The following is a 27,991-nucleotide window of genomic DNA, read 5'->3' as shown; positions in this document are numbered from 1 at the left end:
GAAAAACTAATCAAACATAGTGAACAAGCTCACAGGTATGCTAATTTTATAGGCTGTACATTATCATTTATACCAAATTGTCACACAAACATTGTACATATGCTTTCAGAGTAGAGTTAAAAGCAAGTGGTGATAAATGTCATGAGTACTCAACTTGACGAGAATTTTCAGTCTTGAACTCTGGAGTCAGAAGTATGATTAGAAATAAAACTTTGTCTTGATCGGGAGACACACATTTGGTGAACAGTTCAGCTGAATTACAGTGGACCTTACAGACCTGGTGCGGATTCTTGGGTCAGCGGTCTGCCCCTCTGTCGTCGTCTTCTCGGCCTGGTGTCAGCGTTGTTGGAGGTCAGCAGTGCTCTCTCTAGGCCAGTCCTGTGCAGAAGCCCTGAGTGGGAAATAATTCATTCAGGAGTCGGTTTCTGTCAGTTTCCACTATGCATGAGCCACTAAATACCTGATGAGACACCTTTCATTTGGGTTGGAGAGAGTCTCAATAAATGATGTCTTTTCCAGTATAATGTGTATATGTATAATCTGGTTGTGGATCACGGGGCATCTGATCTTCGTCCAAAGACAGATTACTGTGATCAGCTTCAGAAACAAGCTTGGAATATTCCTTTAAAACTTAGACTTTATAATATAACAACAAGGTCATCTTCAATGTAGATAATACAACAACCTCAGCATATACAAAACGTCAGTATCCACAAAGGTATGTTATCAAAACACAATCTCTCTAAATTACCCTTTGTGGCTCAGACGGTAAAGAATCTGCCTGCAGTGTGGGGCACCTGGGTTCAATCCCTGGGTCGGGAAGATCTTCTGGAGAGGGAAATGGCAACCCACTCCAGCATTCTTGCCTGGAGAATCCCATGGACACTGCAGTCGCTGGGGTCGCAAAGAGTTGGAAATGAGTAAGTGACTAACACTGCCAAATTAAGTCATTTGATAAACTTGGCCTGATTATTTACCTAAGTGTAATTGATCATATAGGCTCCTTTAAATCGACCGTGCCAGAATCTTTCCTAAGGAATATCAAATTTAACTTTTTAAAAAGATTTCCTTATGTCTAGAAAATACAGACTAAAAGTTGTTATAACTATTCATCAGTTAACTGAGTCCCATGTAACTAGCCCTTGATCTTGTTAACAGTTTGATGAAACCATCGGGGTTTCCATTAGAATTAATTTCTTACCAGTTCATCGGTATGACCTGGAAGTTATCAGAATCTTGTGCTTGCCAGAAAGTCCTTTCTGTGAGTCTTCTTAAAGATGAGACATTTTTGCAAATGTTTTGAAATATCACCTATGAATGACAAGGGACTTGAAAAGACGAAGTTAAGGATATGATTACCATGCAGCTGACAAAGAAGCCTAACCAAGTTGCTGTGACATACAATATTTTAACAACTTACTGACCAGAGACATCTCTTGTTATCTGAACACTATTGATCAAAGACATTTCCACATTCACTTACATAACAAATTGCTAGCCAGAGGCATTCGTTTCTGCAAAAATTCCCCAGTCAGTAATGTGTTAACAAGAATTAAGATCGATAACAAATGGTATAGTTTCTAGAACACTTAATGACATTTACCCATACAATATTACTTAAGGCTTATCACCACTCATTTGATAATGCTTCTCATGTAGTTTTAACACATTAACTTATCACAGCTGAAATAAGTTTCACTTGAGTTTTAAAAGGCTTTTCCATTTCCTTTCAGTTCAGGTTCTACCTATTAAGCTAAGACCATAGTCTCAGACAGTGTGAGCCGTGTTTGCATTTAAAGGAAATGGGAGTTATAATTTTGGCTCTGTACCTAGGAAAACTTTTGCTCTCAGGGTCGGAATTTTGAAAAATTTTTATCAAACCAGATTTCTTTAACTGTATTTGCAAAAAGGAAACAAAATTAGAAGGTCAAGAGTTTTATCTTGGCCATTTTTCTCCGAAGTCTAAATAACATTGTGGCCACGTGGTGTTACACCAAAGTCATCTTTCTTTTCATAGAGATCTAGCTGAAAATTTCCCAGTTTTGTAAGACACCCTAGGGGACTACAAGAGGCAATAGAGCTCTGATTTATCTTTTCAAAGAGCTGTATTATCAGAAACAGATCAGAACCAGGCAACCCAGTGCTCAAAGGCCCCTCAGATCCTAGTTCCAAGCACGAGGATGGAAGATTTCCTATCTGTTGTTCCAGAGAGGGGTAAGAGCAACCAGCCTTGGTGTATGAGGAGTTTTCCAAGCGGCCCACGCAGTGCGGGATGGCTGAGGGATTCCTCAACCCAGAAGAGAAGGCTCCACTTAGAGCGGCACTGTGCTTCTCCCCTGGCGCCCCCCCACACACCAGGAAGGACAGATTCCAGTCACAGGAACCCAGCAGGGAGATGTCCCACTGCTCACCAGTGACGCCTCCAGAGCAGAACTGGAGCCTCGCGTGCTTCACCACAGAACCGAGACTGCCACGGGCCAGTCAGCACTCAGGCTGTCCCGGCGACACTGCTGCCCGGCCCGCTGCTGGACCGGGTCCGAGAGCTGCAGCCCGCCAGGGGCTGACGTGCCCCTACTGCTCCAGCAACCCCACTCCTGCGAGTTTACCCAGACTCAACTATCACTTAGGGTACACACACCCCCACGGTCACAGCAGCACTGCTCACAATAGCCAAGACACGGAGACCACCTGAATGACCACCGACAGATCGCTGGATAAAGATGTGCATACATACAGTGGGAGACCACTCAGCCGTACAAAACAATGCCACTTGCAGCAACACGGATCCAACTAGAGATTATCTTACTAAGTGAAGTCAGAGACGGGGACTTCCTAACAGTCCAGTGGTTAAGACTTTCCCCATTCAGTGAGTGCCGCAAAAAAAAAAAAAAGAATATACCAGGTATATGTAATAGAACACAAATGAACCTGTGGAACAGAATCACGGACACGGAGCAGACTGGTGGTTGGGGGGGAGGGGTGTTGGGAGAGGGGCGGAGTGGGAGGTTGAGGTTAGCAGCTGTAAGTTTTTATATTTAGATAAACAAGGTCCTACTGGATGACACAGCTATATTCAATATCCTATGATAAACTATAATGGAAAATATTAAAAATGTGTATACACACACACATAACTGAATCACTTTGCTATATAGCAGTACATCTACACACCAGAGGCCGTCCCCAAGAAGCCCCCCAACCCGAGTCCTGCTCAGTTTAATTTCTTCAGAAATGAAAAATGTGTAGAAAAAGCGAACGATTATGTGTCATCAGTGAGGAGGGGGAGAGACCCACATTCCCCCCGCCCCCGAAAAAATGATTAATGCCCTTTGTGACAGTTACCAAACCCAGGATCATTTTGCCCAACATGCAGCAGCCAGAATGCTGAGATGCCAGGGTTTGCAGCAAAGAGGGTTTATTCACAAGGCAGTCAAGCAACAAGACAGAGCAAGTCTCAGATTCACCTCCTGGAAGGCAAAGGGCTCCCGGTGTTCATGGTGTGAAAAAGCAAGGCAGCCTGCGGTGTGGGGGCAGTGGGGATGGGGAATTGGAGAAAGCTTGGCAGTTGTCATTCTGTGCGGGTGTAACTAAGCTACAGGCCTCTGCACACACTCAAAAGTGGAGCTGCTTACAGCATGATCTGAGGGTTACCCTTTGAGGTCAGAAGGTCACCACGTGGACACACGGGCCGGCCCATTTGGAAGGTCATTGGTCCTATCCAGCCTTAGCCAGCTCAGCTCAGACTAGACACAGCTGACTCCAGGCCCCTGGGAAACAACTGACAAATACTGTTTAGGCTGTGTGCTTCTTGTTGACACACAAGTCTCAGAACAAACGACCCTGATCAATGCAGGTAGAGGAAATGGATTTGACTGATAATTACCCTCAGTTTCGTTCCCCCATGTCTTCTGATCATTCCTCGATCTTCAGAGTGGCAGGGGCGATGACAGATTTACAGAGCTGTGTTAGCCCTCTGCCTCTTACCAGTGTCTGCACATGCTCGCTCAGTCGAGTCCGACTCTGTGCAACCCCATGGACTGCAGCCCGCCAGGCTCCTCTGTCCGTGGGATTCTCCAGTCAAGAATACTGGAGGGAGCTGCCATTTCCTCCTCCAGGGGATCTGCCGGACCCAGGGATTGAACCCACATCTCCTGCATTGGCAGGCGGACTCTTTATCACTGAGCCACCTGGGAAGCCGCCCTCTTAACAGCACAACATTGTACATAAACTGTACTCCAATTAAAAGTTTTTCTAAAAAGCTTAGGGCTAACAAGGGCTTGAAGAATGCAGCTGTTGATTGCTCACTTAAACATTCTCTTGTTCCCAGTTTCCAGTGAGCACTTTGATCCCAATAAATAGATAACCACCTCTGTACCAACTGTCACAGGCCCGAGACTGATAATCAAAATGGCAAAGACCAACTCTGAGGGGGACACACATATTGTTAAAATTTAGGCCCCAGATCTTATCTAGGACATGGTCAAGCCAGGGAATCCATGTCTTACCTCCTTACTGGAGAGTCCCAATCATTAGCAGTTTGACTGAAACACTTAGATACTAAATATGGAAGGAACACAGGCTGGAAAAATACGTATGTTTTCTATTCTCACCTAACAGAACCTTGACGGGTAGAAAAGGATTATTTTTTTTTTAAATCTGAGGTCACAAGGACCAAATTTCAGCTTAGACAGGGAAAAACAGGACAGGAAATTCTATTGATTAGACTAATCAGATATGTAACATTGGAAGTCACAGTGAAGTTAGGGACAGTTGAAAAATTAATGGCAGGCAGGACAAGAGGTAGGCATCATTAAATACAGAAAAAGATTTTGGATGAAATTTCCAACAGCTAGGACAAAGGTCTGTATAGTCAAAGCTATGGTTTTTCCAGTAGTCATGTATGGATGTGAGAGTTTCTTTAATAAGAAAGCTGAGCGCCAAAGAATTGATGTTTCTGAAGTGTGTTGGAGAAAACTCTTGAGAGTCCCTTGGACTGCAATGAGATCAAACCAGTCCATCCTAAAGGAAATCAGTCCTGAATATTCATTGGAAGGACTGATGCTGAAGCTCCAATACTTTGGCCACCTGATGTGAAGAGCTGACTCATTAGAAAAGACCCTGATTCTGGGAAAGACTGAAGGCAGGAGGAGAAAGGGACGACAGGATGAGACTGTTGGATGGCATCACTGAGTCAATGGACATGAGTTCCAGCAAGCTCTGGGAGATGGTGAAGGATAGAAGCCTGGCGTGCTGCAGTCCATGGGGTCGAAAGCAGCCGGACGTGACTGACCGACGGAACACCACCACCACCAGCACTTCCCCAGTGGTCCGATGGTTAGGAATCTGCCTGCCAGTGTAGGCGACACGGGTTCCATCGATGTTCCGGGAGGATTTCACATGCCAGCGGCAACTCAGCCCTCGAGCGGTAACTACTGAGCCCACACTCCATAACCACTGAAGCCAGAGCACCCTAGAGCCTGTTCTCTGCAACGAGCCATAACCACTGAAGCCAGAGCACCCTAGAGCCTGTTCTCTGCAACGAGAAGCCACGGCAAGAAGAAGCCCTCACACCCCAACTAGACAAAGCCTGAACACAGCACCGAAGATCAAGCACAGCCATAAATATTAAAAGAGTGAGCATTAAAGACATCCAACAGCTAGAGAGAGTGCCTGCTTTTGCCCAGCTTTGAGAAATCTTAATCATTGAGCTGCCCTTCCAAGCCTTAATTTCTTTCTTGCGACTTCATTCTGAAAAGCTGCATAAGATCTGTTCGAGGTTCACCTGCCCACTGGGAGGAATCAGTGTAGGGGACCTGGAACCAGCCAAGGCTTGGAGTGATCTCTGTTGACAGTGCTCCACAGTATGGTTTCCATTTCCCATCACGTTCCACACACGGACTTCTCTAGTGGTCCAGTGGCTTAAGACTCCGAGCTCCCAATGCAGGGGGCCCGGGCCCAGGTTGAATCACTGGTCAGGGGTCTAGGTCCCACATGCTGCAATTAAGACCTGCTGCTAAGTCACATCAGTCGTGTCCAACTCTGTGCAACCCCATAGACGGCAGCCCACCAGGCTCCCTCGTCCCTGGGATTCTCCAGGCAAGAACACTGGAGTGGGTTGCCATTTCCTTCTCCAATGCATGAAAGTGAAAAGCGAAAGTGAAGTCGCTCAGTCATGTCTGACTCTTAGCGACCCCATGGACTGTAGCCTACCAGGCTCCTCCGTCCATGGGATTCTCCAGGCAAGAGTACTGGAGTGGGTTGCCATTGCCTTATCCAATTAAGACCTAGCACAGCCAAATAAATTTTTTTTTAAATTGTGGATCCAAATGTTTCAGAACCCAGCCATTCTCAGGAATCCCCACAACTGTCTCCTGAAAGTGGGAACTCCAAGCCCAGCTAGAGCCTCCCTTCTGTCAGGGGACGAGACTCTGTCCTTGTGAGACTTCAAAACCCAAGTGGTCAACAGAGGGCAGACAACTATGCCTTTTCCTCAGACACCTTACAGCTTCATTCAACCACAAAGTTCAAAGTCAAAACTGTATTCTGGTCTCAGGCTTCCTTTGTTTTACATGCAATCAAATGGGAATGTCCACATACTAGAGTGGGGCTCCCCCTCTTTTAGTTCAGGGGCCTTCAAATCTTTGGCCAGGATTTCTACAGATATGGTGCGGGAATTTTTAAGTCCCTGAGAACTTCCTGTCAGGCAGAACGGTTGTTTTAACTCTTCTATCTAGATCTTTCCATTAAAAGCAAACAATTCTTGGGATTCAAATCTCAGGGGTATGCAAGCGCGCACGCGCGCACACACACACACACACACACACACACACAGCATTCTTCAAATCAAGCATAAGCGCGTGCGTGTACACACACACACACACACACACACAGCATTCTTCACATCCAGTAAGTAAACCAACAAAAACCTCGCGTGAGCAGAGCAGTGAGAAGAATGTATGGGTTAGGGACTCATGGACAAATATCTTCTACAATTTGATTAACTGCTTGTAAGTCATGCACAAACCAATATTCATCTGTGCTCAGTTTCTAGACAAGTAAAATTGGATTTCCCTGGTAGCTCAGATGGTGAACAGTCCGCCTGCAATGTAGGAGGCCTGGGTTCCATCCCTGGGTCGGGAAGATCCCCTGGAGAAGGAGATGGCAAGCCCACACCAGTATTCTTGCCTGGGAAATCCCATGGACAGAGGAACCTGGAGGATCACAGTCCATGGATTCGCAAAGAGTCAGACATGACTTAGTGACAAACAAAAACTGGAGTGTAAGGTGACTCGGGGACACATTAAATCGTATTCCAAGAGGGCTGTCAGCAGGGGTTGAATTCCGTGCTGCACCTGCTCCTTTAGTGGGCAAGTTTATTCTGATACAGTAACAATTGACTGTACATAAGGTATTTCATCCCGGTGTTTCTTCCATTTACAGAACAAATCTAGTTGCAAATTTGTATTATAACTTAAGGATCCATTTTTAGGCCCCAAGTCCAAAGGATATCTTGGCACATACAAACCAGACCAGAAATAAGACCAAAGACCAGAGCCCTGGGTGTCCAGCCCAGGTATGGAGTACCTGAGCAGCTGGGACCTTTTATACTTTTTTACCAAAATTCTGCTGACCCTATGGTCTTTGTCCCCCATGTCTTCTGCCTGCCTTTTTTGGAAAACTTGAGTCAAAGACTAAGTTTAATCAGAGAAGTGAGAAAAGGTGGAAACAAATAGGAGTCAAAGGAGACCAAATAACCACAGTTTAGTCATATGCTAAGGACCCCTAGTTCCTTCTCAAGGGCTATAGAGAATATTCTGAGCCACATCCTGTGAGCTGTCTGACAGATGCTGAAACCCCCATCACATGGAAGAAGTTCACTACATGATGACCGGGCTGTAGCCATGACATGCTTGTCTGCTCAGCCCCTCAGTTGTGGCCAACTCTTGGCGACCTCCTGGACTGTAGCCCACCAGGCTCCTCTGTCCATGGGATTTTCCAGGCAAGAATACTGGAGTGGGTTGCCATTTCCTTCTCCAGGGGGATCCTTCCTGACCCAGGAATCAAACTCACATCTCCTGCATGTCCTGCATTGGCAGGCAGATTCTTTACCACCGCATCACCTGGGAAGTCCCACGGCCGTGACAAAAGCTACCGCAGTTTCAAGAACTGTCATCAAGGAAATGGGAACAAACCAACCCTGGAACTGAAGACCAACTGTACTTAAAACAAGATGATGCTGGTCAGACACCAAGTGGCCAATTTCAGGATGACTGTCAAGAGTGCATGGAGCCCCCTCCCTCAGTCTATAAAAGCTCTTGGCCCCTGACTGTCGGGGAGGGGGTGGAGGGGGAGTTGGCTTTTGGACAGGCATCTGCCCTGCCCCCTCTCTACATTGGCATCCAAAATAAAACAGATCTTCCTTCCCACCAACCTGGCCTCTTTTTATTGGTTTTTGAGCAGCCGGACCCTGGTCTCAGTTACACTGCCAGGTGGGCCTCTGCCCCTTCCCTCCCCAGCCCCCGCCCCCGTCTGGCCGGGAATGCCAACCAGCCCAGGTACAGGTGCATTCAGGCAGCTCAGTTCAGTCACTCAGTCGTGTCCGACTCTTGGTGACCCCGTGGACCGCAGCACACCAGGCCTCCCTGTCCATCACCAGCTCCCGGAGCTTACTCAAACTCATGTCCATCATGTCAGGGATGCCATCCAGCCATCTCATCCTCTGTTGTCCCCTTCTGCTCCCGCCTTCAATCTTTCCCGGCATCAGGGTCTTTTCAAGTGAGTCAGTTCTTTGCATCAGGTAGCCTAAGTATTGGGGTTTCAGCTTCAGCATCAATCCTTCCAGTAAATATTCAGGACTGATTTCCTTTAGTATGGACTGGTTGGATCTCCTTGCAGTCCAAGGGACTCTCAAGAGTCTTCTCCAACACCACAGATCAAAAGCATTAATTCTTTGGTGCTCAGCTTTCTTTATAGTCCAACTCTCACATCTGTACATGACTACTGGAAAAACCATAGCTTTGATTAGACGGACCTTTGTTGGCAAAGTAATGTCTCTGCTTTTTAATATGCTGTCTAGGTTGGTCAAAACTTTTCTTCTAAGGAGCTAGCATCTTTTAATTTCATGGCTGCAGTCACCATCTGCAGTGATTTTGAAGCCCAGGGAAGTAAATCTATCACTGTTTCCCCATGTATTTGCCATGAAGTGATAGGACCAGATGCCATGATCTTAGTTTTCTGAATGTTGAGCTTTAAGCCAACTTTTTCACTCTCCTCTTTCACTTTCATCAAGAGGCTCTTTAGTTCTTCTTCGCTTTCTGCCATAAGGGTTGTGTCATCTGCATATCTGAGGTTATTGATATTTCACCCAGCAATCCTGATTCCAGCTTGTGCTTCATCCAGCCCAGCGTTTCTCATGATGTACTCAGCATATAAGTTAAATAAGCAGGGTGACAGTATACAGCCTTGATGTACTCCTTTCCCAGTTTGGAACCAGTCTGTTGTTCTATGTCCAGTTCTAACTGTTGCTTCCTGACCTGAATGCAGATTTCTCAGGAGGCAGGTCAGGTGGTCTGGTATTCCCATCTCTTTAAGAATTTTCCACTGTTTGTTGTGATCCACACAGTCGAAGGCTTTGGCATAGTCAATAAAGCAGAAGCAGATGTTTTTCTGGAACTCTCTAGCTTTTTCAATGATCCAACGGATGTTGGCAATTTGATCTCTGGTTTCTCTGCCTTTTCCAAATCCAGCTTGAACATCTGGAAGTTCCCGGTTCACATACTGTTGAAGTCTGGCTTGGAGAATTTTGAGCATTACTTTCTTAGTGTGTGAGATAAGTGCAATTGTGTGGTAGTTTGAGCATTCTTTGGCATTGCCTTTCTTTGGGACTGGAATGAAAACTGACCTTTTCCAGTCCTGTGGCCACTGCTGAGTTTTCCAAATTTGCTGGCATATTGAGTGCAGCACTTTCACAGCATCACCCAAAGAGGTCTTCCAAACCCCAGCCCCTCTCTGTGGTCTGCAGAACAAAACTAAACACCGAAGGGCCCCAGCGTCTCACCGAGGAGATCTGGGGCGCGGGTCCCAGAACCAAAGGACGAGGCAGCTGCTCTGAGACAACACCAGCTGACAAGCCCCGGGCAGAAGGCCCATCTGGGCTTACCCCCCGGCCGGCTCAGACCATCCCGAACCCGGTTCATCTTGCCTGATGCCCAGCAGGCCGAGACGCCGAGATGCTGAGGCTTACAGCTGAGAGGGTTTGTTCACGAGGCGGCCAAGTGAGGGGAGAGAACCAACCTCAGGTCTGCCTTCCAGAAGGCAAGAGGCTTAGGATGCATCGTGGGAGAGCAAATGGAGAAGCAGGCTGGTCCCGGGCGTGGGGGGCCTGGGGGGCGTGGGGGGCGTGGGGATCGGTGACTGAGCAAAGGTGTGGGCATCGTCGTCCTGCGCAGGTGGGACTCAGCTACAGGCCTCTGCACCTTCAGAAATGGAGGCACGGGATTTCCTTGGTGGTCTAGTGGTTAAGACTCCACGCTCCCACTGACAAAGGCCCAGGTTCCACCCCTGATCAGAGAACTAAGATTCTGCAAGCACCATCCCCCCACTTCCCCAGGTGAGGCCAAATATTAAAAAAAAAAAAAAATGGAGACGTTTAGCACCATCTGAGGGTGGATCTCTGACATCAAAAGGTCGCCCACGTGGAGGATCAGTGGTCCTCTCTGGTCTTAACCAGCTCAGCTCCAACTAGGCACAGGTGCCTCTGAGCTCCTGAAAGACTACTCAGCAGACAGCTTACCGTGTAGGCTTCACACCGCTGAGGGGACGGCCAGCCTTAAACGACCTTGGCGAGTGAAGGCAGCTGAGGTGCGTTTGACGAGTAATCCCCCAACAAGGAAGTGTAGCGCCGCCACCTGAACCCGGGCGTGACTGCAGCATCCATCCTCCCAGCCCTGGCCACTGGCCGGGCCGCTGCAGGGAGGGGTGTGCGGAGCCCTAACCTGGCAGAGAGGGTGCCAGGCTGAAGGCCCTCCTGGAGTGAGCCACCCCCACCCCGAGGGTGGTATGTGCGTGTGTTTGCATAATAACATAGACGTGTGTCACAGCGTCTAATAGTCTTAGATACAGTCGCTCCTTGTGGTCCACACCTTCTGCTTTTGTGAACTGGCCTGGTCACTCAATTTGATTTGTAACCCCAAATCGATACTTTTGTGGCCAGGTGCAGACATGCGCACCGTGGTGAAAGTTTGAGTTGCCCGATGCGTGGTTGCCAGCTGAAGTCAAGGCAACACTCTGCCCTCTGGTTTCAGCTCATACTTGTCTACTTAATGGTGGGCCTTTTCTGCATCTTTGCTTTTTCTCCATGGTTTTTCCATTTTAAACGGCCCGTGGGCATCGTGTTAAAATGCAGAGACTAGTGTTTCTAAGCTCAGGGAGGCTGGGTGTGTCTTAGAGCAGCTTTGCTCAGGCATGAATCAGGTGCTGTGAGTTCAAAGATAGTGAATCAGTAATATCTACCACTGAAAGGGTCTTTAAACAAAAACACACATAGATCAAGGTTGTGGGACTTCCTTGGTGGCCCAGGGGTTAAGAATCCACCTGCCAATGCAGCTTACATGGCTTCAATCCCTGGTCTGGGCAGATTCCACATGCCATGGAGCAAGTAAGCCTGAGTACCTCAATTACTGAGCCCGTAGAGGCTGTGCTCCGCAACAAGAGAAGTCACCGCAAGGAGAAGCCCCCACAGTGCAGCTAGAGAGCACCGCCTGCTCTCCCCGGCCAGAGAAGCCCTCGGGCAGCAACAAGACTCACTCAGCACAGCCAAAAATAACACATTTTAAAAGTTGTGTATTGATCTTTACTGATGGGACCAGAGGCTCACAGAAACCTAACCCCGTATTTCCCCGGGGAAGGAGTGGTTTGTGCTTGGATGCTCAATCACTTCAGTCATGTCTGACTTTTTTCAACCCCATGGACTGTAACCCCACTAGGCTCCTCTGTCCATGGGATTCTCCAGGAAAGAATACTAAAGTGGGTTGCCATGCCCTCCTCCAGGGGATCTTCCCGACCCAGGGATCAAACCCATGTCTCTTAAGTCTCCTGCACTGGCAGGCAGGTTCTTTACCACTAGCGCCACCTGGGAAGCAGCTCAGCCTCTCGGCATTCTGTTCCGTTTTTCACTCCTCTGCCCGCATTCCTGACAGCACTGCCTCCCGGCTGGCTTCCTGCCTTTCCTCTTGCTTGTTTCGCCGCCGCTCAAACTCTACATATGGGGGTGACCCAGAACACGGCCTTCTGTTGTCAACACTCAGGCCCCAGGAGATCGTTTCTAACGTGTGGCTTTAAAGGCCAGCCTGTCTTCTGCGTTGCGGCTGCACCTTCCCTCTGGAACCCAGACTTCGTATCCATCCACCCGCCCGCCGTCTCCTCGGGGCTGTCTAATGAGCACTGTGGGCTTCGCATAAAGGAACCTTGACTCGGGCTTTCCTGGTGGCACAGTGGGTAAGAATCCGCCTGCCCACGCAGGGGACATGGGTCCATCCCTGGTCTGGGAGGATTCCACATGCCGCGGGGCAGCTGAGCGCACAGGCTGCAACTACACGCCTGGAGCCTGTGCTCCGCAGCAAGAGAAGCCGCGGCAATGAGACGCCCACGCAGCACCAAGGCCCCGACATGGCAAAAAAAACCAACCAACCCTTGATTACATCCCCCAAGCACGTTCCTCCTCTATCTCCCCACCGTGGTAAACTGCCCCGCTTTCCACCCAGTTCCTTGAGCCTCTAACCTCAGAGTCAGGGTCACGGCTGGTTCCTGCTTTTCCTCACCCGCTCCCCACATCCATCCATCTCACCGGACCTGCTCACTTTCACCGTCTCTGCCTCCTTCCTCCGAGTCCACACCACTAGCATCTCTAGTTTGGATGGATGCTGTGGCTTCTTCCCACTCAGGCCCCTCCGAAACCAAGTCCCCCTGAAAGAAAGGGCTTCTCCGGAATTTATTATTAACCTCTATCCAAGACCTTATCCCCTTTCTGTCCTGCAGTCTTGAGGGGACTCAAGATTGAGGAGAACCCAAGAAACTGGAGGGCTGAAGCCAAGCAGGGCCCTGTGGGGCCCTCCTGGGGACAAATGCCATTCCATGTCCCCTGTTTCTTGTTTACAGAAAAAGACTTTGTAGTCTCCTAGACCTTCCCTGAGTTCCAAAGAGCGGACTCAAGCAGTTACTAATTAGGGAAGGAAGGGAACACAGAAACGAAGAGCAGGTCCGAAAGGTCTTGAAAACAGCAGGGGCTGACCAGGAAATTCTCAACCAGTCAGTCACCTCGGCTCTAAGTAAACAATCAAATGCCTCAACCATCCCTTTTGCTCTCTCTGAGAAAGAAGTTAAGGAATCAACAAGACCATGATTTATTAGTTTGTTTTTCAGGAACACAGATCGCCAGTGACACAGAGTCACAAGACGGATGGAGTACCGAGAAGCAGGCAACTGAGGTCTTTTCAGGAAACTGAAATCACACAGATCCCTCCTCGTTACCTTTTCTTTTTTTTTTTTTTTTTTCGCTTTAAAAACCTTGCACTTCAGCCAGCAAGATGGATTTGAGACAAACCTCTTGTCCACCCAGTTGGCACCTCCTGGACTAGTAAACCCTTCTCTGCTCTAAACGCCAGCATTTCAGTTTGTTTGGCCTCACCGCTGTTATGCACATGAACTTGATTTTGATGACACCCCCCACCCCCAAATCCGTTCCCCACACAGCAGCCAGAGTAATCTTTTAAAAGAAACTAGAGCCTTCCCTGACAGGCTAACGGTTAAGACTCCAAGCTTCCAGTGCAAGGGCACAGGTTCAATTCCTGGTCGGGGAACTAAGATCCCACATGTCTCATGGTGAAAAAAGAAAAAAAGCAGAAACCAGATATTGCCTCCCCTCAGGGTTAAGTCCTCAAGGGCGGGCTTCCGTTGTTACCGAGTCCAAGCTTGCTCTGCTCGCCACACGACAGGCCAATGAATCCGAGAGACAAGGTGTTGAGGCAAGCAAGAGAGAGACTTTAATCAGAGAGTCAGAAGACTGAGAAGATGGTGGGCTAGGGCCTCAAAATAACCATCTTATTGGGGTCTGGATGCCAGGTTCTTTTATAAATCAAGAAAGAAGCAATGAGGAACTAAAGTCAAAAGGCAGAACAGAGAGTGAGCAGCAGTGGGGAAGGGGTGTGCCAATCTCTTCTATTCACAGGTGGGCAAGGACAAACTCTCTCTCCATGAGCTGAACAAAGGCACTTTCAGTTCAGTTCAGTCGCTCTTTGTGACCGCATAGACTGCAGCGCACCAGGCTTCCCTGTCCATCACCAACTCCCAGAGGTGGCTCAAACTCAGGTCCATGGAGTCGGTGATGCCATCCAACCATCTCATCCTGTCGTCCCCTTCTCCTCCTGCCCTCAATCTTTCCCAGCATTTAAAAGGCACGTTAGTTTACAGTCAAGCAAAAGGGGCAGGGTCCTCCAGGCAAGCCACTGAGTATGATTATAATAATAAAAGCAATGAAAAGCAAGTCAAAGCAACACTTTCAACATGGGAGTCAGAACGGGCTTTCTCCCTGAAACACCATTACACTTAAAATAGGAGCTGAAGGCCTTCAACCCAGCCTCTGCCTCCCACGCTTGCTCCCAATGACTCCACCCCGGAAGCATTTCCTGCCTCTTCTCTCCTGTAGGCCTCAGTTTTCCACCCACTCACCACCTGTTCCATTTCTTCCAGGGCTCCATCACTGGCTCACCTGCCTGCACCCTGTCACACCCACAGCCCCCACGCCCCCAGACTCAACTCAGCTTCTGACAGTAAGGACCCCCAGTGCCAGCAGGGCGCTTGGGATGTCATAGGTGTGAAACAGATGTCCCTGAGCAATCTCAGTGGCTGAAAGCAAGCAGGTAAGTTGTGCACACCTGAAAAAACTGCTCCTACGGCAGGAAGAACCTACAAACCTGCAAGTAGACACGGTCACTTTTGCTGCCTTTAATGCCCAGAGCTCAGCAGCAGGGTAGGAGCCTGCCTGAACTACCCAGACCCCGGCCACACCCCCCAGACTGAGTCATCACAGCTCTGGCCATGATGAGGCATTTTAAGCAGGTATCATTTGAAAAGACCCTGATGCTGGGAAAGATTGAAGGTGGAAGAAGAAGGGGACAACAGAGGATGAGATGGTTGGATGGCATCACTGACTCAAAAAACATAAGTTTGAGTGAAAAACTCCAGAAGTTAGTGATGGACAGGGAAGCCTGGCGTGCTGCAGTCCATGGGGTCGCAAAGAGTCGGACACGACTGAGCAACTGAACTGACCTGAACCTCAGATGCTACTCTGGGTCCCCACCCCCCACCCCACCACCACCAATACCTTGAGAAACACTGGTTTGGCGCAAAGAAAGTACCATCATTATTTTAATTCTCTGTTTCAACATTTATCATTTGAGGGGAAAAAATTGAGTTAGAGGAGAGACGTTCTATTGACTTTTGAAAATAGGAACGTAACTAAACTTGGTTTAGTAACTAAACCTGGTTTCCAAGGTGCGTGGAAGGAGGGCTGTGTGAAAACCGTTTCTTCCATGATCATCACTGGAAACAGGCACAGTTTCTCCTCCTCCCCTTTGGAAATTAATCTATGTTTACTGTCCAGCATACATTACTAAAGTGATCTACAACCTCTATCTAATAACATAGATCAGTAAGGAGAACCACCTGAGAAATTAGCCTGGGGCAAGTCCTCAGGCAATTTTCCATTTTCTTATTCCCCAGAATGTAGCAAAAAAATTTTTGGAGGGGGGCGCAGCTGTGCTGTGGCGAGCTTCTCAAGTTGTGGCATGCACTTGGGATGTTAGTTCCCTGACCAGGAATCAAACCCACGTCCCCTGCATTGGCAGGCAGATTCTTAACCACTGGACCACCAGGGAAGATCCTGCAGCAAACATTTATCGAGCAAACACTAGGCTGAAATCCAAAGGGTTCCGAAGTGCACTGCTGGGCAACACGATCCTCACCTTCAAGGACTCCGGGTCTGATCGGGGACACAGACATGAAAGTCAGGCTGGTGCCACTCGGGGTCCTGCGTGGGCATGGGCCCCAGGCCTCCGGGATGAGCAGAGGCTAGCTCAGATCAGAAACTCAGATCAGAGACCAGAGGTGACGATGGCCTGAATTAGAATAGACACGAGGTGGGGAGAGCAAAAATGAGGGGCTTGGGGGATTTCAGAGACATTTCAGTGGGAAAATTCACAGGACTTGAATTCTCCTTGTGGGGTCAGGATCTATAGAGTTCTGCAGATCTACAGAGTTACCAGCTGTGCCAGGCGACAGGGAACCAGGAGGTGGAGCAGGTATGTGAGGGAAAGATGAGGACTCTAGCTGTGGGCGGGCTGAAGCCAGGGGCCCTGGGACACGTCCTGCTGGGAAGAGATCGGGGTTGTAGGTGATGATACGGGAGCCCTCAGGCGAAACGGTGAGTGGGTGAGAAAACTCCAGGAGAAGTGTAGAGAGAGGGACCCGGATAGGATCCCGAGAAACACCAGTATCGAGTGGACACACAGAAGAAGAGAAGCTCGCATAGGGTGTGGGGGAGAGTCTGGTGGGCTCACCAGAGAAGGAAGGAGGGTTTCCAGGTGGAAGGAAGGGGACGCAGGGACAGACAGGGCAGTGGCTGGGACATCTGGATTTAGCAGCACAAAGGGCCGTGACTCCAGGTGGCTGAGGAAGAAACACAGGAAGTGATTACAGCTCTCTGAGGAATTTATAGTCTGAAGTGCAGGGGAAAGGCAACAGGAGTGGAAAGGAGACTGAGAGAAAGACGGGTGTCAGCAGGGTTGGGGGAGTGCTGGGGACTGAGTGAGGAAGGAGGGTCAGAAAGCGGGGTATCTGAATTTAAGAGTTCACACTGGGAATTCCCCAGCAGTCCAGTAGCTAGGACTCGGCGCTTTCCCTCCCAGGGCCCCACGTTCGATCCTCGGAAGTTCACAGAGGGTGATAATAAGCGCTGGGCTTTAGGAGTGAATGGTCAAGGGGACAGAACTTGTCTCCATGTCAGGGGACTGGATACACTGTCTACGCCAGCTGGGAGGCCATCCTGGCTAGGAGCTGGGGGGAGGAAGACAGCAAGGATCACAGTGTTCACGGAACGAAGGGTCACAGTGGATGAGGTCACCAGCATGGGGGTGACCTCTGGGATGCACCTCCCAGAATTGCCTTTTTCAAATGTGGGGTGGCCGAGGCCTCAGAAAAGGAGGTGACTTGCCAGACCACCAGCCAGGGGAGTGTCAGCACAGACTGGAACCCAGACCTCCCCGCTGAGCGGCCAGTACTGTGCACCTTGACCCGAACCACCTTGGTCTCTGCGTAACCCCCACTCAACACCCTGGGCGCCTGAGTGGGCTCTGCAACTGTGAGTACTGTGATCATTCAATTTCTCTTCAACTCGGTGCTGTCAGCATGCTTAATCTCACAGGGTGGGGAACGCCATTTTCTTGGTTAGTAAACGAGCTCTGGAAAGCCCTGGTAATTATGACTTACATTCTACTTCTGCCCAGACATGCTGGATAAATGTGCCTGGGGGTGGGAGCATGACTACCAGGCCTAGGAAGCTTTCTAAAGGATGTGCCATCAGGGTTCAGAGGTAAGAACTCAAGCAAAGGACTCTGTTGCTCAAAGAATGTTCACCTGTGATGCAATTACTGCCGTTAGCAAAGTGTTCAGAATGTTTCCTTCCTTTTTTGAACACCAAAAACATTTTATATTGGGGTGTAGCCGATTATCAATGTTCTGGTAGTTTCAGGTGAAAAAAAAATAAATTAAAAAAAATTTTTTTAAAAATAGTGTTTTCCTCCTGTTTTTCAGTCCACTTTATCAACTGCCAGAGGTGTGAAAGCCACACTGTATTTTTTGTGGACTTTGCTCCCCGAAATACAACAATCTCTTTCCTGTTGCCATGGGTGGGAGGGGCACTAATCAGACCCCAGGATTTTCCTCATTCCTCTGTTAGGGCGGTAAACACAGGGAAACTAGCTTAGTCCGCTCTTAAGTGTTCTCTCGGAATAAAAGGTGTCATTCTGGCTCTCAGCGAGGGTCTTGAAGTATAAATGGATCTGGCCTGGCATACCTGCTAATCTTTACTCATCCAATTGTCGGAAAACTTGGACTGGGCGACAGGAATGGAATTTTTCTTTTTTCTTTCCTTTGGATAAATGTGTCACGGTGCCATGCTGTTGTGACAGATGGAAAAATCCTATGTAGGGCACGCAGGAAGGGCTCTGAGGCCCGCCTGGCACGGTGGGTGGATGGGAACCCATCTCTCCCTCAGTGAGTTACCCATATGCACTTCCTGAAAAGACCGTTCCTGTTTGAATGTCTGGGTTACAAAACCGGAGAGTTCACCGTTCCCAGTGAGAGGTTCCCTGCAGCCTGGAACGGAAGCAGCCAGAAGCACTGCGGAAACTTCTCCCCCAGCGCTCTGCCCACCAAGCATGCCGCACTCGGGTGAGGACCCCGCAGATCTAGCTGGGCCTGGTGGGTGGGGCTGCGGTTCCAGGTGACCAGCTCCGGGTGCATGCTCGGCCTGGGGTCGCTGTCCACCTGGCAAATTGGGGCGTGGCCACCCACACCTTCCCCCAACGGAGCCTCCTCTCCTCTCCACCCCTTCTCCCCGCCACCCCGCCACCCACCGTCTGCGCGGCAGACTGATAACGAGATCCCACCCGTCCACAGGGTCAGTGACCGGTCCTGGGCGTCCTCCGGGGCTCACCCTGGGAACCTGGTGCTCCTACTCTGCGCTCAGACCCACACACGTCTGGCAGACTAGGGCTCACCCTGCCCTGCACTTGCGGGCCAGACCCAGGGGCAGAGAAAGCGCAGCCTCCCCATTCCGTTGCGGGGGAGGGAGAGCGAGGGATGCCCAGGCTTCCGGCTCTCATCACCACCGCGGCGCGGATCCCTGCTCACGGCCACTCGCGGCGCGCCCGGGAACCAGGAAAGATGAGCACCCTTCTCGGGTTTTCGTGTCCCGGTGGGAGCGGTGCCCGCGCTGCAGGGACCCCGGGTGGCGGGGGTGGGGGGTGGGGGGTGCTGCGCACCCCGCCCCTCCTGGCCCGCAGCGTCACGTGGCCCGCGGCGCCCCCCCGCGGGCCGGTCACGTGACAGCCGCGCCGTTGCCCTGGCAGCGGCTGCGGCGGGGCGGGGGGGGCGGGGCTGCCGGCGGGGGCGGGGCCTGGGGGACCCCGCGGGACTGGCCGTAGGAGGGAGGGGGCCGCTCTCGGCGCCCCGGCCGGGCCACCCGGCCACCGGGCCACGCCAGTGCCGCCAGCTGCGCGCCCGAGCCGGAGTTGGGCCGGGAGGGCAGAGCAAAGATCGGTGAGTGCTCGCTGCGGGATCTCCGCCCCGGCGGGGGCGGGGGCAGCCGGAATTGCACCCGGAGACCCCAGCTTCCTCCTGGGCAGGCCTACGGGACGACTGTGAGGTTGGAACCCCAAGCCCGCGGGATCCCCGAGCGGGATGCGGCGCCGCCGGGATGACTGGGAGGTTGCGGGGCGCGGAGAGATGCGGGCCGCATGCGGGTCCCCCGGCTGCTAGGGGGTGCTGAAGGAAAGGAACAGGGATGCAGGCGGGTTCCTCTAGAGACACCCAGGGGAGGAGGGGAGCTGGACCCTCCCGTGTGCGGGTGTGACAGAAAGAGTCAGAAACAGCCGTTTCTGCGTGGCACTAGCCATTGCTAGTGCCCCAGATGTTTAAGGGAAGTTGACAGGCAAACCCCCAAACTCACCCCCTGGAAATGTTTCCCACGGCCAGAGACAACGTCACGGTAATTCTACGAGATCTCTTTTCTCTGACCGCCCCTTATTTAAAAACAAAACCAAAAGCCCACAAGGTTCGTCCAGGAGAGCATCCTTTGGAGCCTCTGCCACCTGACAGAAAGGTCAAGCTCCATCTTGCCCTGCCCCACCCGCTGCCTAAGCCGAGCCCTGGAGTCTGAGGACCAGACTCTGCCTCTGGGGAGCCCGGGTGGGGAGGAGACTTGGCCCGGGGTAGGACTCTGGGGCTGAGGGGCCTGAGGATGGGTTTGAATCCAGTCTGAGCTGCTCCCTCTGCAGGAAGTGGTTTCTCTGTCTTGGGGCCCCACAGGCTCACCTCACCACCCCCGCTCCAAGCCCACAGACAGTCCTTCCTCCCCAAATCCTGCCACTGGGGACATCAGTAGAGCTGAGGCCGCCCCGGCCACCGCCCAGGCCACCGTCAGCTCTCACTGCCCATGAGTTCTCCAGTCTCCAACTTGGGCTCAGCTCACCTTCACTGATGGTCCCCATCTCCACACCATTCATCTCTCTGGAGGCCACCAGGCCCTCCTGCCCTTCCCAACTGGCCAAGTGTTTGAGCATACAGACCAGACGGAGCCCCGATGGCTCCCTCACCAACTCCTCCCAAGCCCGGGCATCTGGGCAGCGCCAGGGCAAGTCCAACACAGTCCTACCGCCTGGGCCGCACGTACTCCCTGAATCTTGCTTCCACCACTGTTCCCCGGCCCCGCTGCAGCCAGCCTTCCCGCCCTGCCTCTCAGACCCTCTCCAAGTGCGCACCCACCCCCTCAGCCCTCACACCCGCTCCACTACAGCAGCCTTTAACTCACCGGACAAGAATCTCCCCCCACTTAGGCCACTCGCCCACTGAACATCCTCACCTTTCATCTTTGATCCTTAAGTACCAAATGCAGTCTTACCTTAGGGCCCAGGAAGCGTTTACTGGATGCAGGACGGAGGATGGATCCTCTGAGGGGACAAAGGTTGTGCCTTTCACCCTTCCACAGGCTGGACAGTGTCTTCATCAACCCCGTGGGCTCACTTCTGTTATGTAGTGGGGCAAAAAGAGGGGAAAAAAATGTATTTCCAAATGATGCCAATGATGCCATTGTAAGTGATTTGGAGCCAGCCAATGGATTGGTTAGTGAACAACATTTCTCCAAATTCTCTCCCCAGGGAAGGGACATTCCTGTGATTGAAGTGCTCACAAGCAGTGCTGCTGGCTGCAGATGTGGGTGGGGGCGGGGGTGGTGGTGACCAAGGTTCCCAAGTCGGCCCTCTTGTAAATGACCTAGTAATTGGCGTCCCCGGGCAGAAACAGAAGGGCACAGAGCTGTTCTCTGGGGGCCCTGTTGGCCAGTAAAAGCCGTGCCTCCATGGCCTGGCGCAAAACAAAGAGGAAGGCACCCCCAAAAAGAGAGAGCCTCCCCCCTCCTCAGGACCTTCCCAGAGAATCCACTTAGGGATTGGCATGGGCAGATCAAGTTTGGGGCATTTCCTCAGCCACGGACCCTGGTAAACACCCTCTATCCTGCCTACCCACCCCCAGCCTGGCTCCCTGGGACCTAGGAACGCTGATCTGTTTGTAATAGCCTTAAGTAGGCTTTTCACCGGGCCCATGCGGGCCTGAAGGTACAAGTTAATATCTGATGCTAAGTGAGCTGTGAGGTGCCTGTGCCCTTGAAGCCTGCCCTGCAGATTAATTAGAGCTGATCCTGAGGGCTGCTGCAGGGTCAGCCCCTTGGGCCACACGATCCCCTATTTGGATTAGTGGAGATTTGGGTTTAAATTCACAAATCTCAACAGATCAGCCCTTCTGATCTTCATCCTGTGTTACTGTCAAACCACATGTCTACTGGGATGACTTGAGGGGTCTCCAGCCTCCATTTCTTAAAAAAAATAAATAAATAAACCCCCAAACCATGCTCATGTCAATTGGCCAATTTGGTTTTTCATTTTGCTAAAGGTTTCCACCCTGGATGTAGCACCCTGGATGTAGCTTCAGTTGTATAAATCAGTTATTTTCAGGGTGAACTGTGCTGATTTAAATTGAAGTGAGATTTGAGAAATTAGCAGCTGTGTGGAAACATTGATTTCATGGTTGGCACCTGGCCGTTGGAAGGCAATTTGGGGTCTTTGGGCTCCATTCCCTTGTTAATGAGAATCTCCAGGATTCTTGCCTGGAGAATCCCATGGACAGAGGAGCCTGGCGGGCTACAGTCCATGGGGTCACACAGAGTTGGATACAACTGAGCGACTAACAGGGTGGGCATGTCTCCACGTGAAGATGAACAGGTTGGAAAAGTCAGGTGTTGTGCTTAGAATCCCATGGCCGGGTCAAATCCAGAAGTTTCAGGTCCTAGAAGCTTCCAAACCGCTACGACTCCCTATTCCTTGAAGATGGGCATTTAGGTGCTTTTGGCCAGCCTTGGAATTCTGTTCACCCAGAGCCACGCTCAGTTGGAGCTTTTCTCAGCTCAGGCGAGGAGACCAGATTCCAGCTTTATGGAGGTACACTGGACGCAGAGTGGGTCCTGAAGATGCACCCGCCTGACCCCTCTTTCCCACAGGTGGTCCCTACATTCCTGTGTGGGGACAAGCCTCAGAGGCCAGAGCCCCACCCTTGTGCACCCCTGGATCCCGTGGCCCTGGCGCAGGGTGTATATAGCAGGCCCCTAGGGAAGGTAGAAGGGACTTGGGAGTCTGGCTTCTCCCCGCCCCGGGGACCCTCTGGTATACCTGAGTGTCTCTCTCCCGCCCCCAGCCTGGCCCCCACCATGAGCGCCGAGCTCAACGTGCCTGTGGACCCCTCCGCTCCCGCCTGCTCAGAACCCGGCCATAAGGGCATGGATTACCGGGACTGGGTCCGCCGCAGCTACCTGGAACTGGTCACCTCCAACCACCACTCTGTACAGGCGCTCTCCTGGAGGAAGCTCTACCTGAGCAGGGCCAAGCTAAAGGCCTCCAGCCGGACGTCAGCCCTCCTCTCGGGCTTTGCCATGGTGAGTGGAAACACGTGGTGGGAAACAGCAGCCAATAAGGTGGGCTTCTGCTAACTGAAATCCCGTGATGCTTCAGGGAGCAAAGCCCACCCTCTGGGCCCTGCTGGCAGCCATGGAAGTGGTCCAGGGATGGACCACTAGGAAGTCTCTGTCCAAGGACTTCCCTGGAGGTCCAGTGGCTAAGACTGCACTCTTAATGCAGGGGGGCCTGGGTTCAATTCCTGGTCAGGGAACTAGATCCCACTGGCTGCAACTAAAGACCCCAAGTGCTGCAGCTAAGACCCCCGCTCCCCCGCCCTACAATAAAACTCTCCGCCCAGGCCCCACCCCCTCCAAGGGGATTGGTCTGGCAACAGGAAGGACGGCCTGGGGCACCCAGGGGAGTCCCCCAAGCCCTCATGAGGACCCCAAGAGTTTGGGAGTGTGAACAGGAACTGCAGAATGGACCCGGCTTGCTCAGTGTAACCCAGCTGGGCACGCACACGCTCCCCCGAAGTGATGAAGCAGAGCCTCTGGCCTGACTCCCGCCTGCCCAGTTATGCTTTCCTTCTGAGTCATCCCCCAGGGCGAGTCTGTCTGGGGAGAAACCGCGGGCCCCCAGGAAGGGCCACGTCTCCTGTTGACTCCGAAGCCCACAGACCTCATCCCTCCGGGCGATCGTCCCAGAGCCCGGGGATGTCAGGATCCCAGTGAGAACTGCGGGCACAGCTCCTCCTCTCTATGTTGTCTGCTGGGAGGTCCTATTGGGCTGGAAGCAATTTTTTTTTTATGTGGAAACAATTGTTTTTCCATAGCCTAGAGCGTCAGTTGTCCAGTGGATATGCAGAAAATAGAAAGGTGTCCGAGAGAGCCAGTGTGGCCACGCCCCTGACAAGGGCCTGCCAGTCATGGGCCCCGGTCACCCTCTGAGAAATGAGACATTGTGTAGTCAGGGCGTGATTTCATACAGGGCAGGGCAGTGGTCACCACTGCCACCACCATTTAGAGGGCAGTCAATCTGCGTTCAGGTCTGTGGTTTAAAGCAAAGGCTGATTCAGGTCTTGCGAATTAAAACAATTCTGATTTTAATCAAGCCACTGATGGTCCAGTGGCTCAGACTCTGAGCTCCCAAAGCAAGGGGCCTGGGTTTGATCCCTGGACAGGGAACCAGATCCCACAAGCCACAACTAAAGATCCTGCATGCCACAACTAACACCCGGCACTGCCACATAAATATATATTAAAAAAAAAAAAAAACATAATTACAAAAGTGTCCAATCACACGGGGCAAAATTTTGGCTCAAAATGATTTTCTTTCATCACATTAAAAAAGGAATATTTTCTCAAGCTTAATTTTAAGAAATAGGCAAGGGAATTTTCAATGTCACTATTAAAATTAGATCTTGGGGGACTTCCCTGGTGGTCCAGTGGCACAGACTGCTCCCAATGCAGGTGGCCTGCGATTTGATCCCTGGATGAGGAACTAGATCCCTGTGCAGCCAAATAGATAGAAATAAATATTTTAAAAATTAAATCTTGTTTTCTATCTTCACAGAAGAATTATAGTACTGCATTAAGTTTTTCTGGCCTGTATATATATACACATATACGTATATGTATGTGTATATATATATATGTGTGTATGTGTGTATATATATATGTATGTATATATATGTGTGTATATATATATATATATAGACTTTATCTTTGGAAAACTAACTCTGAGAAGCACTGCCCGCCTGAATGCGGTAGGATGGTTTCCATTCTGTGTGGGGCCCAGGTCTTGGAAATCACTTCCTGTCTGCAGGCGGTCTCTTGAGACTACGGTTTGGATTTCCAAATTTAGGGAAGAGTCACTTTTTCCAACAAAACGCTCACCCAAGTTGAAGGCTACAAAACCCCTCATTGAAATTTGAAAGCAAGCCCGGTGAAGCTACAAAACAAAGAGTGAATCCTGGAGGGTTGGTTTGAGACTTAACTGCAGCCTTCAGGGGTGTGAAGTGGCCTGAGAACGGGAGCAGTGACCTTTGAGAGGCAGGGGTGGAAATAATAATGCATTTTCTCAGCTTTCATGGAATATCTCCTCTGTATCAGCCAGTGCTCCCGTTAAGCCGGCGGGGATACGTTTCAGAAACCACACAGACCCCAGTAAATCAGATAATTGTTCAGACAGCAAAGCCACCTAGGAGAAAGAACTGATGAATACCGATCGTCAGCCAGTATTTCCGCTGTGGAAACTATAGCTGAATAAGGACAGGGTCGTGGAAAAATGAACACGGTGCTCGACGCGGAGTCCGCTTTGTGTCCTTTCTTGTCAGCGCTCAGTCACTCAGTCATGTCCGGCTCTTTGCAGCTCTCTGTATTTTGTATTCCCTAATTAGAATTGCAAAGCTGGTCCTTTGTCCAACAAGTGCTCATGCCTGACCTTAAGCTTATTTCTTCATGTTTATCCTGCCCCTAACACAGAAAACCTGTGATCCGAGGCCTGTGATAAAATATCTGCATAAATACACTGAAATATGACCTTTGGCCTTTTCTCCTCCTGCGGTGGAACAAAATTGCTTTCCTTGCTGGCCTTTTAATCATCTTTGTTTCTTATCTCACCACCCTCTGAGGTTCAGGACATCCTTTTTTGTTGGGTCACATCCTTTGTGGTCACAAGAGCCTACCCAGGCTACCAGGGCACTGAGAAAGGACCACCCCTCCCTCACCTTGGCAATGTGGCCACTGACTCTTTGGAGCAATAATCATTGCAGAGTTTCCATTCAAGCTGTGGTCCATTAGGACTGACATTATCTTTTTCCCTACCAAGGGTTCTATCTCCACTGAGGACGGAATGAGGGGATAAAGCAATAGTTGCTAGAAGTTGTGAAATCTTCTTTCTTGTAAATTTCTTAAAACTGGGATGGCTCTGGGAGTTCCCTGGCGGTCCAGTGGTCAGTGGTTGGGACTCTGGCACCTTTTTTTTTTTTGGGCTGCTGTGGCCCTGGGTTCAATCCCTGTTCAGGGAACTAAGATCCCACAAGCCGCACAGTTCAGAAAAAAAAAAAAACAACTAAAAACCAAACAGGGATGGCTTAGATCTAGGAGACAAACAGTGAGTGGAAGAGCTCCCTGCTCCTGCTGTCTTAATGGGTCTGGTTTCTTATTGTTGGGTACCTGGGAGAAAGCCCTTGGTGAGCCAAGACTAAACCCTCCACTGGGGCTGGTCTGCAGAGCTGGGGTGGGGTGTGGGCCACAGGAGAGCCATCCTGAGTGGACTGGGTGTGACCTGGGAAAGCGTGGCAGGAGCTTGGCACCCAGTCTGGATTTTGAAAGCCCCTTAGGGCTTCTGGTGAGCAAGTCTCAGCCTAAATAGACACCCACTGCTACAGAGATAAGCTGGGGCTTCTGGTCCTTTGGTGGATCTCTTACTCCCTTTGACGTAAAAGTGATTCATATGTTATTGAAGTGAATACATGCACACAGTTAAAACCCCAGCAGCCCCTGGTTCCCACCCCTGGAGCCCCTCGGTCTCCACGTGGAATTCGGGAATTACTGTTTCTTACACTTGCTAGACATACCTTTGGCCTAGCTGTGACCATTGCTGAAGATCCGGCTGTTTGCCCAGCCCAGCCCTTTTCCCAGCTTCCCCTTCTTACCATTGTTCTCATGTATATGACCATTCCTGGCCTTCAGAGATGAGGCTGCTCCTTCCTGCTTTTGGTCTCAGCTGACAGAGGCACCCTGTGGCTTGCGTGAGTCCATCCAATGTACAGTTCTGAGTCTGGGGGTCACCAGGAGCCTCCATTGTTCCTTTTTTTTTAACCCCCTGAAAGGTCAGGTTGTTTGTTTTGAAAAGCAGCAGTTGTTGGGAGCTAAGCCCTACAGCAGCCTGGCTCAGCTATCAACAGTAGTGTTGCATTTTCCCAGGGAAGTGTGGCCTCGCCCTGGGCTGGAGCTGAGCACCCCCAGTACTCCTCCATTCTTGGCACCCAGGATGCAGTCTCCGCGGGACCCAGTGCTTCTTTGGCCTTTTCTGTGCTTTTTAGATTGCCCTTAGTGAGATCTTTAGTCTATCAGAAAGAAGTTCATAATATGTGAACAGGGGAGGAGAGTGCCCTCTGCTCTGTGGAGGCCCCGACTCAGCGCCCCCTCTGCCTTGCAGGTGGCCATGGTGGAGGTGCAGCTGGAGACGCAATACCAGTACCCGCGGCCGCTGCTCATCGCCTTCAGCGCCTGCACCACGGTGCTGGTGGCCGTGCACCTGTTCGCCCTGCTCATTAGCACGTGCATCCTGCCCAACGTGGAGGCCGTGAGCAACATCCACAACCTCAACTCCATCAGCGAGTCTCCGCACGAGCGCATGCACCCCTACATCGAGCTGGCCTGGGGCTTCTCCACCGTGCTGGGCATCCTGCTCTTCCTGGCCGAGGTGGTGCTGCTCTGCTGGATCAAGTTCCTGCCCGTGGACGCGCGCCACCAGCCGGGCCCCCCACCCGGCCCCGGCGGCCACACGGGCTGGCAGGCCGCCCTGGTGTCCACCATCATCATGGTGCCCGTGGGCCTCATCTTCGTGGTCTTCACCATCCACTTCTATCGCTCGCTGGTGCGCCATAAGACCGAGCGGCACAACCGCGAGATTGAGGAGCTGCACAAGCTCAAGGTGCAGCTGGACGGGCACGAGCGCAGCCTGCAGGTGGTGTGAGCGCATGCGCTCCCGGGCGCGGCCGCAGCCGCGTCTGCGTCACTTGGCGTGGACCGGAACTCGCCTGCCTCCTGGACAGTTTCAGACACGCGGATGGCCCACCGGGCCGCCGAGTCACTGCCAGACGGTTCAAGACCAAAGTTCTACTCCTGTCTTAATGCTGTTAAGACCTGGCTCGTTTTCCCTCGGAAGATGGAACTCTTCAGTTAAAGGGGAGACTGATGGCCAAGAGCTCAGGGCAAAGAAAGACTGAGTCCTTGGCCCTGGGGACTTCCAGAGGCAAGGAGGCCGGGCTCTGGGTTGTAAGGGGTGGTCACGGGTCCCCTCGGAGACTTGGACTGAGTGACCAGCTCGGGGCGGGAGCCTGGCAGGGGCCTATAGAGTCGGGGCAGCATCCTGAGTTCACGGAAGGGATTGTACCCCGATTCCGGAGCTGGGCTGGTGGCAGCCCCGGGGCATGAGTGATGATACCACCCTGCTATGAATAGATGGGGCGCAGGATTAACAGC

The 27,991-nt window shown here is 51.3% G+C and overlaps 2 protein-coding genes and 1 long non-coding RNA gene across 4 annotated transcripts in view; 2 read left to right on the top strand and 1 right to left on the bottom strand.

The window, feature by feature from the left end:
- Positions 1 to 13,662, top strand: part of PRKRIP1 (PRKR interacting protein 1) — a 40,945-nt gene extending 27,283 nt beyond the window's left edge. Inside the window, exon 6 of the mRNA XM_043456663.1 lies at positions 13,420 to 13,662. Within this exon, the coding sequence (XP_043312598.1) occupies positions 13,420 to 13,502 (83 nt within the window). The 3' untranslated portion in view covers positions 13,503 to 13,662. The remainder of the gene's footprint in view (positions 1 to 13,419) is intronic.
- On the bottom strand, positions 2 to 21,009 carry LOC122433599. The gene is made up of 3 exons (XR_006267127.1): positions 20,735 to 21,009; positions 1,202 to 1,311; positions 2 to 391 (listed from the first exon to the last, which is right to left on the bottom strand). It is a non-coding gene; the product is annotated as an uncharacterized LOC122433599 (long non-coding RNA).
- Positions 18,348 to 27,987, top strand: ORAI2 (ORAI calcium release-activated calcium modulator 2). 2 transcript variants are annotated; one of them, XM_043456658.1, is made up of 3 exons: positions 18,348 to 18,504; positions 22,579 to 22,816; positions 26,943 to 27,987. In XM_043456658.1, exons 2-3 carry the CDS (start codon positions 22,592 to 22,594, stop codon positions 27,480 to 27,482), a joined length of 765 nt encoding a protein of 254 aa, XP_043312593.1. In that variant the 5' UTR covers positions 18,348 to 18,504; positions 22,579 to 22,591; the 3' UTR covers positions 27,483 to 27,987. The 2 variants fall into 2 exon arrangements, with proteins under 2 accessions (XP_043312593.1, XP_043312594.1); XM_043456659.1 differs by lacking the exon at positions 18,348 to 18,504 and adding an exon at positions 19,217 to 19,374.
- Positions 27,988 to 27,991: the final 4 nt, after the last annotated feature.

This window comes from Cervus canadensis, chromosome 32 (genome assembly GCF_019320065.1).
Source record: "Cervus canadensis isolate Bull #8, Minnesota chromosome 32, ASM1932006v1, whole genome shotgun sequence".
NCBI lineage: Eukaryota > Metazoa > Chordata > Mammalia > Artiodactyla > Cervidae > Cervus > Cervus canadensis.
The sequence above is the reverse complement of the archived record's forward strand: the minus strand, read 5'-3'. Positions and strand labels throughout refer to the sequence as shown.